The 13,842-nt window shown below is 49.1% G+C and overlaps 2 protein-coding genes across 4 annotated transcripts; both read left to right on the top strand.

Annotated features, from left to right (window-relative positions):
- The first annotated feature begins 579 nt into the window (after window positions 1-579).
- On the top strand, window positions 580-3,710 carry LOC123182923 (phospholipase D alpha 1). 3 transcript variants are annotated; one of them, XM_044595607.1, is made up of 4 exons: window positions 580-814; window positions 907-969; window positions 1,045-2,929; window positions 3,019-3,710. In XM_044595607.1, exons 1-4 carry the CDS (start codon window positions 719-721, stop codon window positions 3,456-3,458), a joined length of 2,484 nt encoding a protein of 827 aa, XP_044451542.1. In that variant the 5' UTR covers window positions 580-718; the 3' UTR covers window positions 3,459-3,710. The 3 variants fall into 3 exon arrangements, with proteins under 3 accessions (XP_044451542.1, XP_044451541.1, XP_044451540.1); XM_044595606.1 differs by having other exon boundaries at window positions 1,042-2,929; XM_044595605.1 differs by having other exon boundaries at window positions 1,024-2,929.
- A 4,572-nt stretch (window positions 3,711-8,282) lies between these two features.
- LOC123182922 (lipid phosphate phosphatase 2) lies at window positions 8,283-11,067 on the top strand. Its single transcript, XM_044595604.1, has 8 exons — window positions 8,283-8,887; window positions 9,013-9,326; window positions 9,431-9,518; window positions 9,639-9,748; window positions 9,829-9,922; window positions 10,086-10,274; window positions 10,376-10,435; window positions 10,653-11,067. Exons 2-8 carry the CDS (start codon window positions 9,078-9,080, stop codon window positions 10,838-10,840), a joined length of 978 nt encoding a protein of 325 aa, XP_044451539.1. The 5' UTR covers window positions 8,283-8,887; window positions 9,013-9,077; the 3' UTR covers window positions 10,841-11,067.
- Window positions 11,068-13,842: the final 2,775 nt, after the last annotated feature.

Below are 13,842 nucleotides of genomic sequence, written 5' to 3'. Positions count from 1 at the left end.
TTTCTTTCTATTTTTCCCTTGCAGTTGAAAAAGTTGGAAAATGAAGAAATAAGATGTCTAGTCAATTCCTAAAATGAGATTGATAAATCTCAATCGACTGAGACTTAACGAAGTCTTAGTTGATACAATATTCGTGAGATCTTACATGAAGATTAACCTAAATTTTTCTTTTAATTTTTTCTTTTCTTCTTTTTGTATATTGTGTTTAAATGCCAGTAGACTGAGATCTAGCCGCAACTTTCCCAACAATAACACTAAGCCTTGAGTGGTATGCAACATCTAGAAAGCACACGAGCTTTTCCGCAGCAGTAAAAAGCAGAACCCCGCATGCGCCAGAATCTTCACCGCTTCTCCTCTAAGATAAAGCAGCCAGCGGGTAGTAAAATCTAGGACTGATGACTGACTAAACTAAACAAACAATCTGGAAGAACCTTTGCTTTTCTTGCGCTAGCTGTTCTAAGATAAGATCCCTTGCCTCGATACCTTTCAGTAGCCTTCTCGAGACGTCTTCTCCTGAATTGTTCTTCAAGGAAGGAAGGGAACGGATGAAAGGAAGGAAGTTACGCTGACCCACATCCCCATGGATAATCCTTGCATGCTCTCTGCAGTCGATGGGAGACTGTATATATACAATACAAGTGTCGGCTTCGGAGGCCAGCCAGCCGTCGAGCGCGAGAAGCCATAGTTGAAGAAGACGAGGAGGAGGAGGAAGAAGAAGATGGCCCAGATGCTGCTGCACGGGGTGGTTGACGCCAAGATCCTGGAGGCCGACCTGTCCGTCACCTCCGACGGCCAGCTCCGACCCACCCGCAAGGTCCGCCATGGCTTCCTCTTACCTCGTACACTCTTCTACAATGTTAGCTGTGATTTCAGTATAGTAATATGTGCATGCATGGATGTTAGCAGACCGTTATGAAGAAGAGAGTCTTCTCATGGATCAAGAAGTTGTCATTCTGCAACAACACTCAGGTTGGATTTTGTTAGAAATTTCATTGAAACTTTTAACCATGCCTGACCACGTAGAGAAACGCGCGCTTGCAGCAGCTGGAGAACGCCATCGGGCTCGGCGGCACGGCGGGCAAGCTGTACGCGACGGTGGACATCGACAAGGCGCGCGTCGGCCGGACGCGCATGGTGAGCCCGACCAACGCGCCCAGGTGGGACGAGTCGTTCCACGTCTACTGCGCCCACGACGCCAGCCACATCATCTTCACCGTCAAGGCCGACAACACCGTCGGCGCCACGCTCATCGGCCGCGCCTACCTCCCCACCGGCGGCGACGTGCTCGCGGGCCAGCGGGTCGACCAGTGGCTCCCCATCTGCGACGACAAGCGCCGCCCGCTCGACGGCGGGGACAGGATCCACGTCCAGCTCCGCTTCACCGACGTCGCCGACGACCCGGCGGCCCGCTGGGGCGCCGGCGTCGGCTCCGCGGCCTACCCGGGCGTGCCGCGCACCTTCTTCGGCCAGCGCCGCGGCTGCCGCGTCAGGCTCTACCAGGACGCCCACATCTCCGACGGCTTCGCGCAGCGGGTCCAGGTCACGCTCGCCGGAGGGAAGCCGTACCAGCCGCGCCGGTGCTGGGAGGACGTGTTCGAGGCGATCACCAACGCCCGGAGGATGGTCTACATCGCCGGGTGGTCCGTCAACACCGGCGTCGCGCTGGTGCGCGACCCGCGTAAGCCGTCTTCGGGAACGCTCGGCGAGCTGCTCAAGAGGAAGGCGGCCGAAGGCGTCAGGGTGCTGATGCTGGTGTGGGACGACCGGACGTCGCTGGGCCTCGGCCCGATCCGGCGCGACGGTCTCATGGCCACGCACGACGAGGACACGGCCACCTACTTCCGTGGCACGGGCGTGCGCTGCATCCTGTGCCCGCGGAACCCCGACCAGGGCAGGAGCTACGTGCAGGACGTGGAGACGGCGGCCATGTTCACCCACCACCAGAAGACGGTGATCGTCGACAGCAGCCGCAACGCCGCAGCCAACGCGTCGCCGGGCCTCGTCAGCTTCCTCGGCGGCATCGACCTCTGCGACGGGCGGTACGACACGCAGGAGCACCCTCTGTTCCGGACGCTCGGCACCACGCACCGCGACGACTTCCACCAGCCCAACTTCCCCGGGGCGTCCATCAGCAAGGGCGGGCCGAGGGAGCCGTGGCACGACATCCACTGCCGCGTCGAGGGACCGGCGGCGTGGGACGTGCTCGACAACTTCGAGCAGCGCTGGCGCAAGCAGGGCGACGGCGACAACCACCTCGTCACCCTCGACCGGGGCTGGGCGGCGCGCGAGGCGGTCCAGGACGCCGACTCGTGGAACGTCCAGGTGTTCCGGTCCATCGACGGCGGCGCGGCGGCGGGGTTCCCGGAGAAGCCCGAGGAGGCGGCGCTGATCGGCCTCGAGACGGGCAAGGACCACGTCATCGAGCGCAGCATCCAGGACGCCTACATCCACGCCATCCGCCGCGCCCGCGACTTCGTCTACATCGAGAACCAGTACTTCCTGGGGAGCTCCTACGCGTGGCGCCGCGACGACGGCGTCACCGTGGAGGACATCAACGCGCTGCACCTCATCCCCAAGGAGCTGTCGCTCAAGATCGTCAGCAAGATCGAGGCCGGCGAGCGCTTCGCCGTCTACGTGGTGGTGCCCATGTGGCCCGAGGGCGTGCCGGAGAGCGGCTCCGTGCAGGCCATCCTCGACTGGCAGCGCCGGACCATGGAGATGATGTACAAGGACGTGGCGCTCGCCATCCAGTCCAAGGGCATCCAGGCCAGCCCCACCGACTACCTCACCTTCTTCTGCCTCGGCAACCGGGAGGCGCCCAGCCCCGGCGAGTACGTGCCGCCGGAGAGGCCCGACCCCGACACCGACTACGACAGGGCGCAGCAGGCCAGGCGTTTCATGATCTACGTCCATGCCAAGACCATGATAGGTAACCGATCGATGCCCTATTGCCATGTCAACAGTGAGCTTTGATGCTACTCTCACTCATGTCTTGCTGACATTTTATTTGCATTGCAGTGGACGATGAGTATGTCATCGTGGGATCGGCCAACATCAACCAACGCTCCATGGACGGCGGCCGGGACTCGGAGATCGCCATGGGCGCGTACCAGCCGGGCTACCTCGCGTCCACCAACCGGCCGGCGAGGGGGCAGGTGCACGGCCTACGACTTGCCCTGTGGCAGGAGCACCTGGGCCAGGCCGCGGCAACCGTCGACCTCCTCCAGCCATCGAGCCTGGCGTGCGTGCGCAGGGTGAACGAGGTGGCGCAGCAGCACTGGGACATGTTCGCGAGCGATGCGCCGCCCCAGGGAGACCTGCCGGGCCACCTCCTGGCTTATCCCATCGGCGTGAGCGAAGGCGGAGAGCTGCTGGAGACGACGGCATTCTTCCCCGACACCAAGGCCAGGGTGCTCGGCAACAAGTCCACCTACCTCCCCCCGATCCTCACAACGTGAAGACGTACGAGATCCTCTACGACTAGGATGATGACTGCTCGTTGTGAGATGGACAGACAGTGATCAGGTGATCTGTACATGGATTGTATGTTGTAAATTCGTCGTGTGGACTGTGGAGGATGGATGAACGTGGCTGAACGTGTATAAACGGTTTTACTATACAACTTGAGAATTGGGATTGCTGGTGCTGTAAATAACAGGGTTCTTACATCTAAGTAAAATCATAATGAGGGTTCTCCCTCCTTTACTTTTCTTTTTCTCTATCCCATTTACAGAAAATAGAGTTTTCTCTTTTTTGTGTGCAGAAAATAGTTTTCTCAAAAAACAAACAGAAAATAGAGAGAAGGAAAAAGAGAAGAAAAAAAATAGTCAGTGCGTTTGGAAAATATTGAAACCTTTTATGTAGAGCCTATGATTTATACTTAGCAAAAAATAGAAGTTTCACCCTGGAAACGAGCGTACCTCGTTGGAGGCGACGGTTTCATGTTATATAGGCGGGGGCGTATCCCTGAGATATGCATATAGGCAGTTTAGATTACATCTTGAGAATCAAGTAAAGAGAGAAGATAGAGATGAAAGAGGTTACAAGAATATTGTCTAACTCTATCTCTAACTAAACTAGTTCGGCCCAGGTGGGACCATTGCGCCTAGCATATCATGTTTAACACCCTCCCATAATCACAACTTGGTCAAGTTAAGATTATGTTTAAACTCTTCAAAACTCCTCATAGGTAAGGCCTTTGTAAAACCATCCGCAACTTGATCTTGAGAGTGAATAAATCGAATGTCCAATTTTTTGGCAGCAACTCTTTCTCTGACAAAATGAAAATATATTTCGATGTGTTTGGTCCTTGCATGAAAAAACTGGATTAGCAGAAAGGTATGTGGCACCAAGATTATCACACCATAGACATGGAGCTTGCTTGCAACGTATGCCAAGCTCTTTCAACAAGGATTGAACCCAAATGATTTCGGTTTGTAGCATTAGCTAATGCTCTATATTCTGCTTCTGTGCTAGACCTTGACACAGTAGCTTGTTTCTTTGCATCAAGAGATTAGATTAGGACCAAAGAAGACTGCAAAACCATCTATTGAGTGTCTATCATCCAGACAACCTGCCTAGTCAGAATCAGAGAATGCACTAACAAGAGTTGATGATGACTTGCTGAATGTTAGTCCGATGCTCAAGGTATATTTAACATATCTAAGTATGCGTTTTGCAGCTGTCAGATGTACTGTAGTAGGTGCATGAATGACATACTTTATTGACAGCAAAAGAAATGTCAGGCCTAGCCAGAGTTAAGTATTGTAGTGCACCAACCATACTTCTGTACCTGGTGCTGTCCTCTTGATTCAAGAGTTCTTCTGAGAAGGACAATTTTTCTGTACTAGACAACGGTGTTGATGCTGGCTTACAACCCTGCAATCCTGCTCTGGCTACAAGATCAGTTGCATATTTCTCTTGAGATAAATGAAGACTATCTTCATTTTTCTTTACTTCAATGCCAAGAAAATAATGCAAGTCTCCAAGATCCTTAAGAGCAAACTCAGAATTCAAATCTTTTAGCAGTCCTGTAACAGCCTCATTTGATGAACTTGAAACAATGATATCATCGACATAGATAAGCACAAATATAGAGATATTTGACTTATTGTAAATGAACAATGAGGTGTCATACTTAGAAGGAGCAAACCCAAGTGTTTGAAGTTTTGAGCTTAATCTGGAGTACCATGCCCCTAGGAGCTTGCTTCAGTCCATACAAGGCCTCATCAAGTTTGCACACATGAAAAGATTTGTTTCTGTCCTCAAACCCAGAAGGTTGTCGCATGAACGCTTCCTCTTCCAGAACACCATGAAGAAACGCATTCTGTACATCTAGCTGTCTAAGACTCCATCCTGTCTTAGACTCCATGCTAAGCTGGGGCGGTGGTGAATCCATGGTGGGAATCCGAAGGCCGGTTGATTCATTGAATTGAAACCCTACGATGGCGAGATGCACCCCAGGCTCCGATCGAGGACGTGGCTCCTTCTCCGGCGCCGCGCTCTCCAAATCTGGCGTGCGGCGAGTGCCACCTCCTCCGTGCGGCAAGGCCAGGTCCACCCAACTTCCGCCTCCTTGAGATGCGTGGTGGGCTACGATTCCGTGTCACTTTCCATCAGGTAGTTTTTCAAGAGTTCTCATGTTGTACAATTTTTGATAGGGCGAGAGTTATTCACATTACTCACGATTCATGCAAATACTTGAAAAAATGTAAATCATGGAAGATATAAAGTTTTTTTTACAAACGCACTATGGACGCAAATGCACATAACACATACTCACGCCTATGAACCCACACATCCTGCCTCATCGAGACTGATTTCATGAACAAATCTAATGTAAGTACCTAACCATATAAAAAAAGAATGAAAGTTAACCATCTAAGCCATGTTTAGTTCGTACTAAGTACAACTACGAGTCTTTATTAAACATTATGACCACATGTGGTGTTCAAAACACATAATAGTGTTAATTTTGTCTTTTTTAATGTAGCTCACATGTTAAAATATCTCCTAATAAAAATATTGCAAAAGGCATACGGCATTGATGAAGCTAGCGGTCCCCTTCCCAGTCCCTGCAGGCGGCACCCTTCTCTCTCCTGATTTCCTCCCGCCAGTGTCCATATATAATTTCTCGATCTAGCATGGGAGGCAAACCCGTCACAGTAGTAGCAACATCGCGACCACCAAGTCAGCCAAGACCGAAACACACGACAATAAGCTAGACATACCAAAAAAAGAGCCAAAATGGTAACAAGGACCTGTATGTACCACACAAAAAATGCAATGACTTGCATGAATCAGTTAGGAAAAGAAAAGGTATCGCTCCACCAGCTCCTTTTAAAGCCACCATGTCTTTTTTTCTCATGCAAAACAAGCAACAAAGGCGCACACACGGGCTTCTCGGCTGGCGCGGCATGCCGCCGCGTCTTCACCCCCTAGTCTAAATATAAGATCTTTTAAAGATTTCAATATGGGTGTGTAGGGCTAGTTTGGTTCATGCCCTGAGCACTATGCCTGGGACGAAGCGAAGCCTGAAAATAGGCTGGGAAACTGCTAGATTCTACCTGGCCAGGCACGCATGGGGGATGGTGTTTGGTTCGTGAACTTGGCCTGGGGAAAGTTTTACCTAGGAATATGTGCCAGACGCTGACATAAGTGTAGCTAATATCATGATTTGGTCCAGGCAGCACAACCAAGCATGGAGAAAGGGACGCCTGGGCCAGGCTGATCAGCCTGCCTGAGCTTTTTTTTTTAGGAAAGGTTGCCTCTTTTATTTAATCAAGTGTAGCTCGGGATGTCATCCGAAATTACATCCAAAATGCAGTCTGGGGGAACCCCCAACCAAACCTTACACAATTCATCACCTACCCCTACTTTTGCTAATTTATGCACGGCAACATTACCGGTGCGTTTCACCCACGTCACTTTGTAGTCATTCTTCAACGCCAGCACCTGTTTGATTTCCTGAATCCATGGTCCAGCTCCCGAATAATTGATGCCCTTCTGGTTGATCATTTGCACCACCGGCAAACAGTCCAACTCCAAATGGGCATTCTGTACATTGATCTCCTCAGCTACCTGCAAAGCTCTTTTGCAAGCCAAAATCTCCACTGCTTCAGGCTCCACAATGTGTGGAAAATGATGGCACACTCCGGCCAGAAATGCCCCATTATGGTCCCGAAGCACCGCTCCACCACCAGCCTTACTCTCTCCTTTATTAACCGCACCATCAGAATTGATCTTAACCTATCCATCTTCAGGTGCTTCCCATTTTTGTGGCTGATCCGTCCTTTCTTGCCTCGGCTTTGGTTGATCAGCCTGCCTGAGCTAGATACTATATTTTATTGGTATTTTTTAACTAGGTCAGGCTAATGGGAAGGCCAGGACAGGCACCCTTTTTTTGTTAGGCATCAACCAAACAACCATCAGGCAGATTTCAGGCACATGCCAGGCCAGGCGCGTCGACCCGTGGAAGCAATCCAAACTGACCCATATAGTATATAGACGCATTTTAGAGTGTAGATTCATTTATTTTGCTTCGTATATAGTTTGTATTGGAATCTCTAAAAATGCTTATATTTAGCAACGGATGGGAGTACACCTTAAAAACACATTGTTTATATATAGAGCATCCAAATCAAAATCCACTCTCACCGATGTGTTCCTTGCAATGAGATATTGAGATCCTCAACACCAGATCCCACATGAGCATGTTCCAACAATTCTTGTTGAAAAGCAACTTTCTACCATGAAAAGCAAGTCTCTAGTATGAACATGCTTTTGTAGCACAAACTAATAAGTTGAGACTTTCTTTTTGAAAAAAAAAGCAGGACCCCACATGATGTTTCCTTGCATTTACATGTTTACTATCGTCATGAGACCTTTTAAACTAAATCCCGAAGAGACTCGTTGAGATGAATACTCTCTTCAAAAGCAACTACCGTGTTGTTGAAAAGCAAAGCGTGTTGTATAAATCTGTCAAAACCAGTAGGTTGACCGGGTTGACGTATTTTCAACACTTTCGATTATATATAAATTTATTCCCTCTCAATCACACAGTATAAGTGTCTCAACTTTATACCAAGGTTAGTATAAAATTGAGACGTTTATTTTGGGGCGGAGGGAGTATATGGTATTTTATATTGTCTTGGCTTTTTCTAGGCGGCGTGTCGACCCTCTACTTGTGTTGATCATTCGCCGGCCGGAGTACTTGGCTTTGAAGCGTCTGTCGACGCATAATAAATCCCAGACAACGGAAGCATTGATCTCCAGCAAGAAGATATTGTATCCTTTACGTTGACGGGTCGCACCTGGCCGGCGAACCACCGGCGAAACAGCCGTCGCCACAGCTCACGAGGGGCGGAAGTCAAGGTGCAGCAGCGGCCGGTCCCCAACGGCGCGCTCCATTCCAGCAACAACCTGAACCATTCTTCACGGGCGGGCGGGCTATAGCCGCCGCCTGGCCTAGCATACACCTCCCCCTTGTCAGCCGCTCCCAGTTGGCCACCCGTCTCCGGCACACGGAGAAGACGCGACGAAGCACCGTCGGAATCAATTCCAGAAACAGACCCCTTTCCAACTCCCCAATCGACGGCGGCGGGCGTCCAGCATCCGTAGCCGCCGCACCCGACCGGAGCCCCAGCCCAGAGGGCGGGCGGAGGAACACAGAGATTCAAAGAAATAGAGGAGGCACCGAGGCAGGCAGGACATCGAGCCTGGTGCCACCCCGTGCTCGCCGCCGTTCAGCTCGCGGCCGCTTCCCCTGCAGCGAAGGAGCAGCAGCAGGAGGAGGAGGAGGCGGTGGTGGTGCTCGCCCCTGAAGCCGCCGTCGACTTCGGACCGCCGGCTCCGGCAGGAGGAACCTCCGCGCTTCGTTCGCCCTCCCGTGAGTACCTGTCGTCACTGCACCTGTCATCTACGCACTTGCGGTCTCCGTCTGTCTCGCTGCACATGCCCTGTCCACGAATCCAATCCCACTCCCCTAGCGCTAATCTTGGATGGACAACGCAGGCTCGCCAGGGGATCCGCCCGGCGAATCCATCGAATCGCCCCTCCTGCCCGCGCCGGAGACCAAGATGCCGCCACCGGGACCGGGAGCGGCGGCGGCGCCCATCCAGCTGGGGGTGCCGCCCCCGTACCTCCGGACCCACGGGGCCAAGATGGCGCGGCGGCACATGTACGACTGGATCGTGCTGCTCCTCCTCGCCGCCATCGAGGTCGTGCTCAACCTCATCACGCCCTTCCACCGCTTCGTCGCCGAGTTCATGATGGACGACCTCCGCTACCCCATGAAGCCCAACACCATCCCCGTCTGGGCCGTCCCGGTAGGTTCCCCATCCACCTGACTCCCTGCCTTATCTGCAAAATTTCTTCTTTTTCCTCCATTGACCGGACCTTGCTCGCCGGCGACGGCGGTGGACGGATGCAGATATACGCCGTCATCCTGCCGATGCTCATCTTCGCCGCCATCTATGTCAAGAAGAAGAATGCCTACGACCTGCACCACGCCATACTAGGCAGGTTATCCTTGCGGTGCTACCATTAATTGTTGTGCTGCAGCAGCCTGCAACTGCGTCAGTTTATTCAGAACACCGCTCTTGTCATCAGTTCTGAAAGATGTGTGGGGAAATTTGCAGGCCTGCTGTTCTCCGTGCTCATCACCGGCGTCCTCACCGACGCCATCAAGGACGGCGTCGGCCGGCCTCGCCCCAACTTCTACTATCGCTGCTTTCCTGACGGGGTGCCGGTGAGCTCTCTTCCTAATTGCTTCTTCAGAGCTTTCCATTTCTTCAACATTTGCCATGCTGAATCCAATTGCCTTTTCAGAACTACGAGGCGGTCACGCGACAAGTCATATGCCACGGAGACGCAAAAGTCATCAAAGAAGGGCACAAGAGCTTCCCCAGTGGCCACACTTCATGTAAGCTTGGCCACCATCTGCAATTCTGAAGACCATCTGAACTTGTTTGAGTTGTACTGTAGCACGAACTGGTTATCTTTCTAAATCACTTCCCCCTTGGCAAAAAAAAAAAAAACCAGTTCGATCTGATAGTTTTCTCGTGTACATCTGGTATGGAATGCAGGGTCCTTTGCCGGGCTGGGCTTCCTGTCGTGGTACCTTGCCGGCAAGATCAGGGTGTTTGACCGGGGCGGACACATTGCCAAGCTCTGCATCGTGATCCTGCCGCTGCTCTTCGCTGCGATGGTCGGCGTGTCACGGGTCGCAGACTACTGGCACCACTGGCAGGATGTGTTTGCCGGTGGAATCCTTGGTACGTGCCAACTCCATCGGAGCCGTTATAAGTTCAGTAGTGTCTCCATCTCTTGAAGATCGCACTGACAGACCGCTGATCATGTGGGTGTATCTCTGCAGGGCTGGTTGTTGCTTCGTTCTGCTATCTGCAGTTCTTCCCGCATCCGGCTAGCAAACACGGTACATTTACAATTTATCCTGGATTAACGAAATAGATTTTCGCCCCGCTTTATATATAAAGCAACCACCACATCCACATGAGTACATTTGTTCTGGATTGTTAGTGCATACATAATGCCACTGCTCTTTGTTTCCGCCATTGTCGGATGTACATAAATGAAGCCCTTTTTCGCAACTACAGTATAACTGAAGTGGAATGTTACCTGTTCTGTTTCAGGGCTGTGGCCTCATGCATTCCGGCACCACAATCCGAACCCGGAAACTGAGAACCAAGGAACAACAGATACCCATCAGTCGGTGCCGCCGCATGATCTGTCCATGGTACAATATGTTGCCTCCATGGAGATGAGAACCAATGGCCGAGCGTTGGATAACATGGAGGCTGGCAGCGGCAGAGCCTGGTAACTGAAGACGACCACCATGGGGATGGGGGCAGGCACGCACCATGAGAGACATCAACCTTGTAGGTAGGTAGGTACTAGTAGAACTCTTGTTCTGTATATGTTTCTTGTAAAGACAAATAAAATTGCGCGATTTCGTTCGTGGTTGGACCGAATTAGTTCTAGTCCTTGAGTTTTCAGAATCAATCCATTGATCTAGTCCTAAACAAGTGCATTTTCTGTTCATGCAAATGCAGTATATACTTTTGCTATCACTTGCACCAAAATAAAATAAGTATTTTGTGCATAACGTAACATGTTAGGAATTGACAAGCTGCCCCAAAAGGGAACGAAGAGGGAGTCAAATAGTGGTCATATCTTTTCGAAAAAGCTTATGGAACCAATTGAGGGGATATGATGAGTAAATAAAAAAACATTTTTGCGGAAAATACAACACATAGCCACCCTAAAAAAAATCACATAGCCACTGGTATTGTGGATTTAAAAAAAAACCCGACTGATTTAGGGGCATGGTCTGGTCACTGCTGCGTTTTGACGGGCTTTTATGACTGGTGGGGTCCACATGTTTGAGCTATGGTTGTCAAAGTTTGACAAAACGATACATGTACACATATTTGAGCATTTGGCCAATGAAAAAGAATATTTATATATGGTCTAAAGGCATTACTGTAAAAATCCTCGAATGTAAGCGAAAAGATTAAATAAAGCCCTCTTTGAGTAGTTTTTCTCCTGGGTATCTTCATAATTGGCAGTAACCTGTTGCAGACAGAACAAAGGACTGATATGCACATAAAGAGAAGAAATGTAAATATAGGGCAGTAGTGTATTTACAGACTTGAAGTTGAGTAATGACCACTCTTTTCTCAGACAGTAGCAAGTCAGAATCAAAAATGGGTTTATAAAGCGGTTGCAGAACAAATTTAGATCTCACAGAGGCTTGGTCTACCTTGAGTAATTGTGACCTATCACAAATAGGGTGACGGAACATTACACCATCAGAGTGGATGATGAAACAATGAAGTTGAAGAAAATCATCGTCTTACGAAAAAAGGAAGACACGATCGTCACCTGACAATGGCCACAATTCGATCTGCTGACCAGTTACAACTGGGAACTCAAAAAAACTAAACGCCTCATCCTTGTTTACATGTACTTATGCCTTTCCAGACTTAATCGTTTCCCATCTAAAGTAAAATGAAATGCTCCCGTAGGAGACAGTTCGGATCACCGACATCTAATTTGCACCACATATGGTACAAAAAGAATGACATCCATGTGCTAAAGCTAAACTAATATTCTATAATATGAATGTGACTCCTTTTATGAATTTAACTTTGCAAATCAGAGAACATCATTCTCCATATACCATAAAACGATGACCAATATATTCAAAGATGACAATTTTGGACAAAATCATGGCAGTACGGCTACCTACAGGTTTTACCACAACAGGTGCACTGCAAATAGGATGATGATAGACAGATTCAAGGACCAAATCTGTTTGTAACATTTTGGCGTATTGGTCTACTTATTTATTTTGGACCATTACAAAATAGCCTAGCCCACTTTGGAAGCAAAATAAAACTGTAACTGTTGGTTTATTTGTGAACATTCAGCACTGAATTGAGCTTGGAACGGCACCTTTAGAAGGTCATAAAACAATAACAATTCAGAGCAATCAAGAATAACCAATTCACTAATTCAGGCCAATGAATCTTATATGTGAGTACAAACAGTGCGTATATTAGAAAATGTGTGAAGTACTAAGGTACTCCCTCGTTTTTTGACACTAGTGTAGTGTCAAAACAACGTCTTACATTATGGGATGGAGGGAGTACTGAGGTAGCAGGAGCAATAATTGCTAGAGTACCATTAGTTCAGAGCTATAAGACTGAAATAATCCCTCTGACTATCACAGTACAGAAAAACAATTTCTCAAGTAGTACAACCTCCGTTCCTAAATATAAGACATTTTGGCAGTTTAAATCAAACTGGAACAGAGCGTAAGTACTATCAGTTGAGAGCAACAACAAACTGGAAACCAAAGCATAACCCAGACATGAATTGCTCGATTATGGAGACATACCAGACATGAATGGCTGTAGGTTTCCGCCATGGGATACAAAGGAAGGCCTGACCTCGAGCTAGAGAAAGAACAACTTTATATGGTTAAGCCTTGCTTAGGGGCAAACTCAAGAAAAATATTTCTGGTTTAGCCTCGCCGCGGAGAATGTTCCATAGGCTCCTTGAGACTCCATCTGGTTATGTATTACCTGATCCCCTATATCTATCTCAGTTCCAAGGAGGTTTTGGATTGCTTTGATGTTTTCTGAAAGCTACAATTTGATGCAACACTTATCATTCATAAATATACATATGAACAAACTGCAAGTGAAGGATGTGGGCCAGGAAGATGAACACAATGGTGATTTAGTAGATCTAAAAGACGTCACATTTCTAGTTATGTAAAGCTAACCACAGCATCATCATTGCTTATGGGTAGAATTGTTTTTTACTTGATCTCTTAAAACTCAGAATTGTTTACTTGATCTGTTGACACTTGAGATATGGCAACTATATCAGTATCATCAATATTGATGGGCAGCCCCCTGGTGTTTGCAAAAGCATCCAAAACCTCCTTCAGAAGCCTGGCTTCGTTAAATTCTCCTTTCAATACCCTTCAAAAAAAGATTCTCCTTTCAATACAATTAGGGTGTCGTCTGCGTACTGGAGCACCGGACAAGGCACGCTATTCAGAATAGGGTGTTGTGGCAAACCTCTGAAAGCAAACTCTTTAATAATTTTCTGCAAAACATCCGCTACTCATTGATTGGATGTCCGGATTTCAGATCGCGTAAGTGTTTGCGTTGATGTTGGATGGATCGTCTGCGACAGCGAGCACACACACGTGTCGCCGTCCTTGTCGAAGTGTAAGCACCCAATCAAAGCTTCGAGTGCGAATATATGCTACTCTAGTGTTGTAGCTGGTCGTCCACTTCAACAGGT

The sequence above is a fragment of the Triticum aestivum genome, chromosome 1D, assembly GCF_018294505.1.
Source record: "Triticum aestivum cultivar Chinese Spring chromosome 1D, IWGSC CS RefSeq v2.1, whole genome shotgun sequence".
NCBI lineage: Eukaryota > Viridiplantae > Streptophyta > Magnoliopsida > Poales > Poaceae > Triticum > Triticum aestivum.
The sequence above is the reverse complement of the archived record's forward strand: the minus strand, read 5'-3'. Positions and strand labels throughout refer to the sequence as shown.

Bases quoted from the DNA above. Each gene is read 5' to 3' on its own strand.
- LOC123182923 (XM_044595605.1), top strand. From the start codon at position 719: ATGGCCCAGATGCTGCTGCACGGGGTGGTTGACGCCAAGATCCTGGAG. The intron at 815-906 runs GTCCGCCATGGC...GGATGTTAGCAG, and splicing joins AGCTCCGACCCACCCGCAAG to ACCGTTATGAAGAAGAGAGT. The intron at 970-1,023 runs GTTGGATTTTGT...CTGACCACGTAG, and splicing joins CATTCTGCAACAACACTCAG to AGAAACGCGCGCTTGCAGCA.
- LOC123182922 (XM_044595604.1), top strand. From the start codon at position 9,078: ATGCCGCCACCGGGACCGGGAGCGGCGGCGGCGCCCATCCAGCTGGGG. The intron at 10,275-10,375 runs GTACGTGCCAAC...GTATCTCTGCAG, and splicing joins GTTTGCCGGTGGAATCCTTG to GGCTGGTTGTTGCTTCGTTC. The intron at 10,436-10,652 runs GTACATTTACAA...GTTCTGTTTCAG, and splicing joins GCATCCGGCTAGCAAACACG to GGCTGTGGCCTCATGCATTC.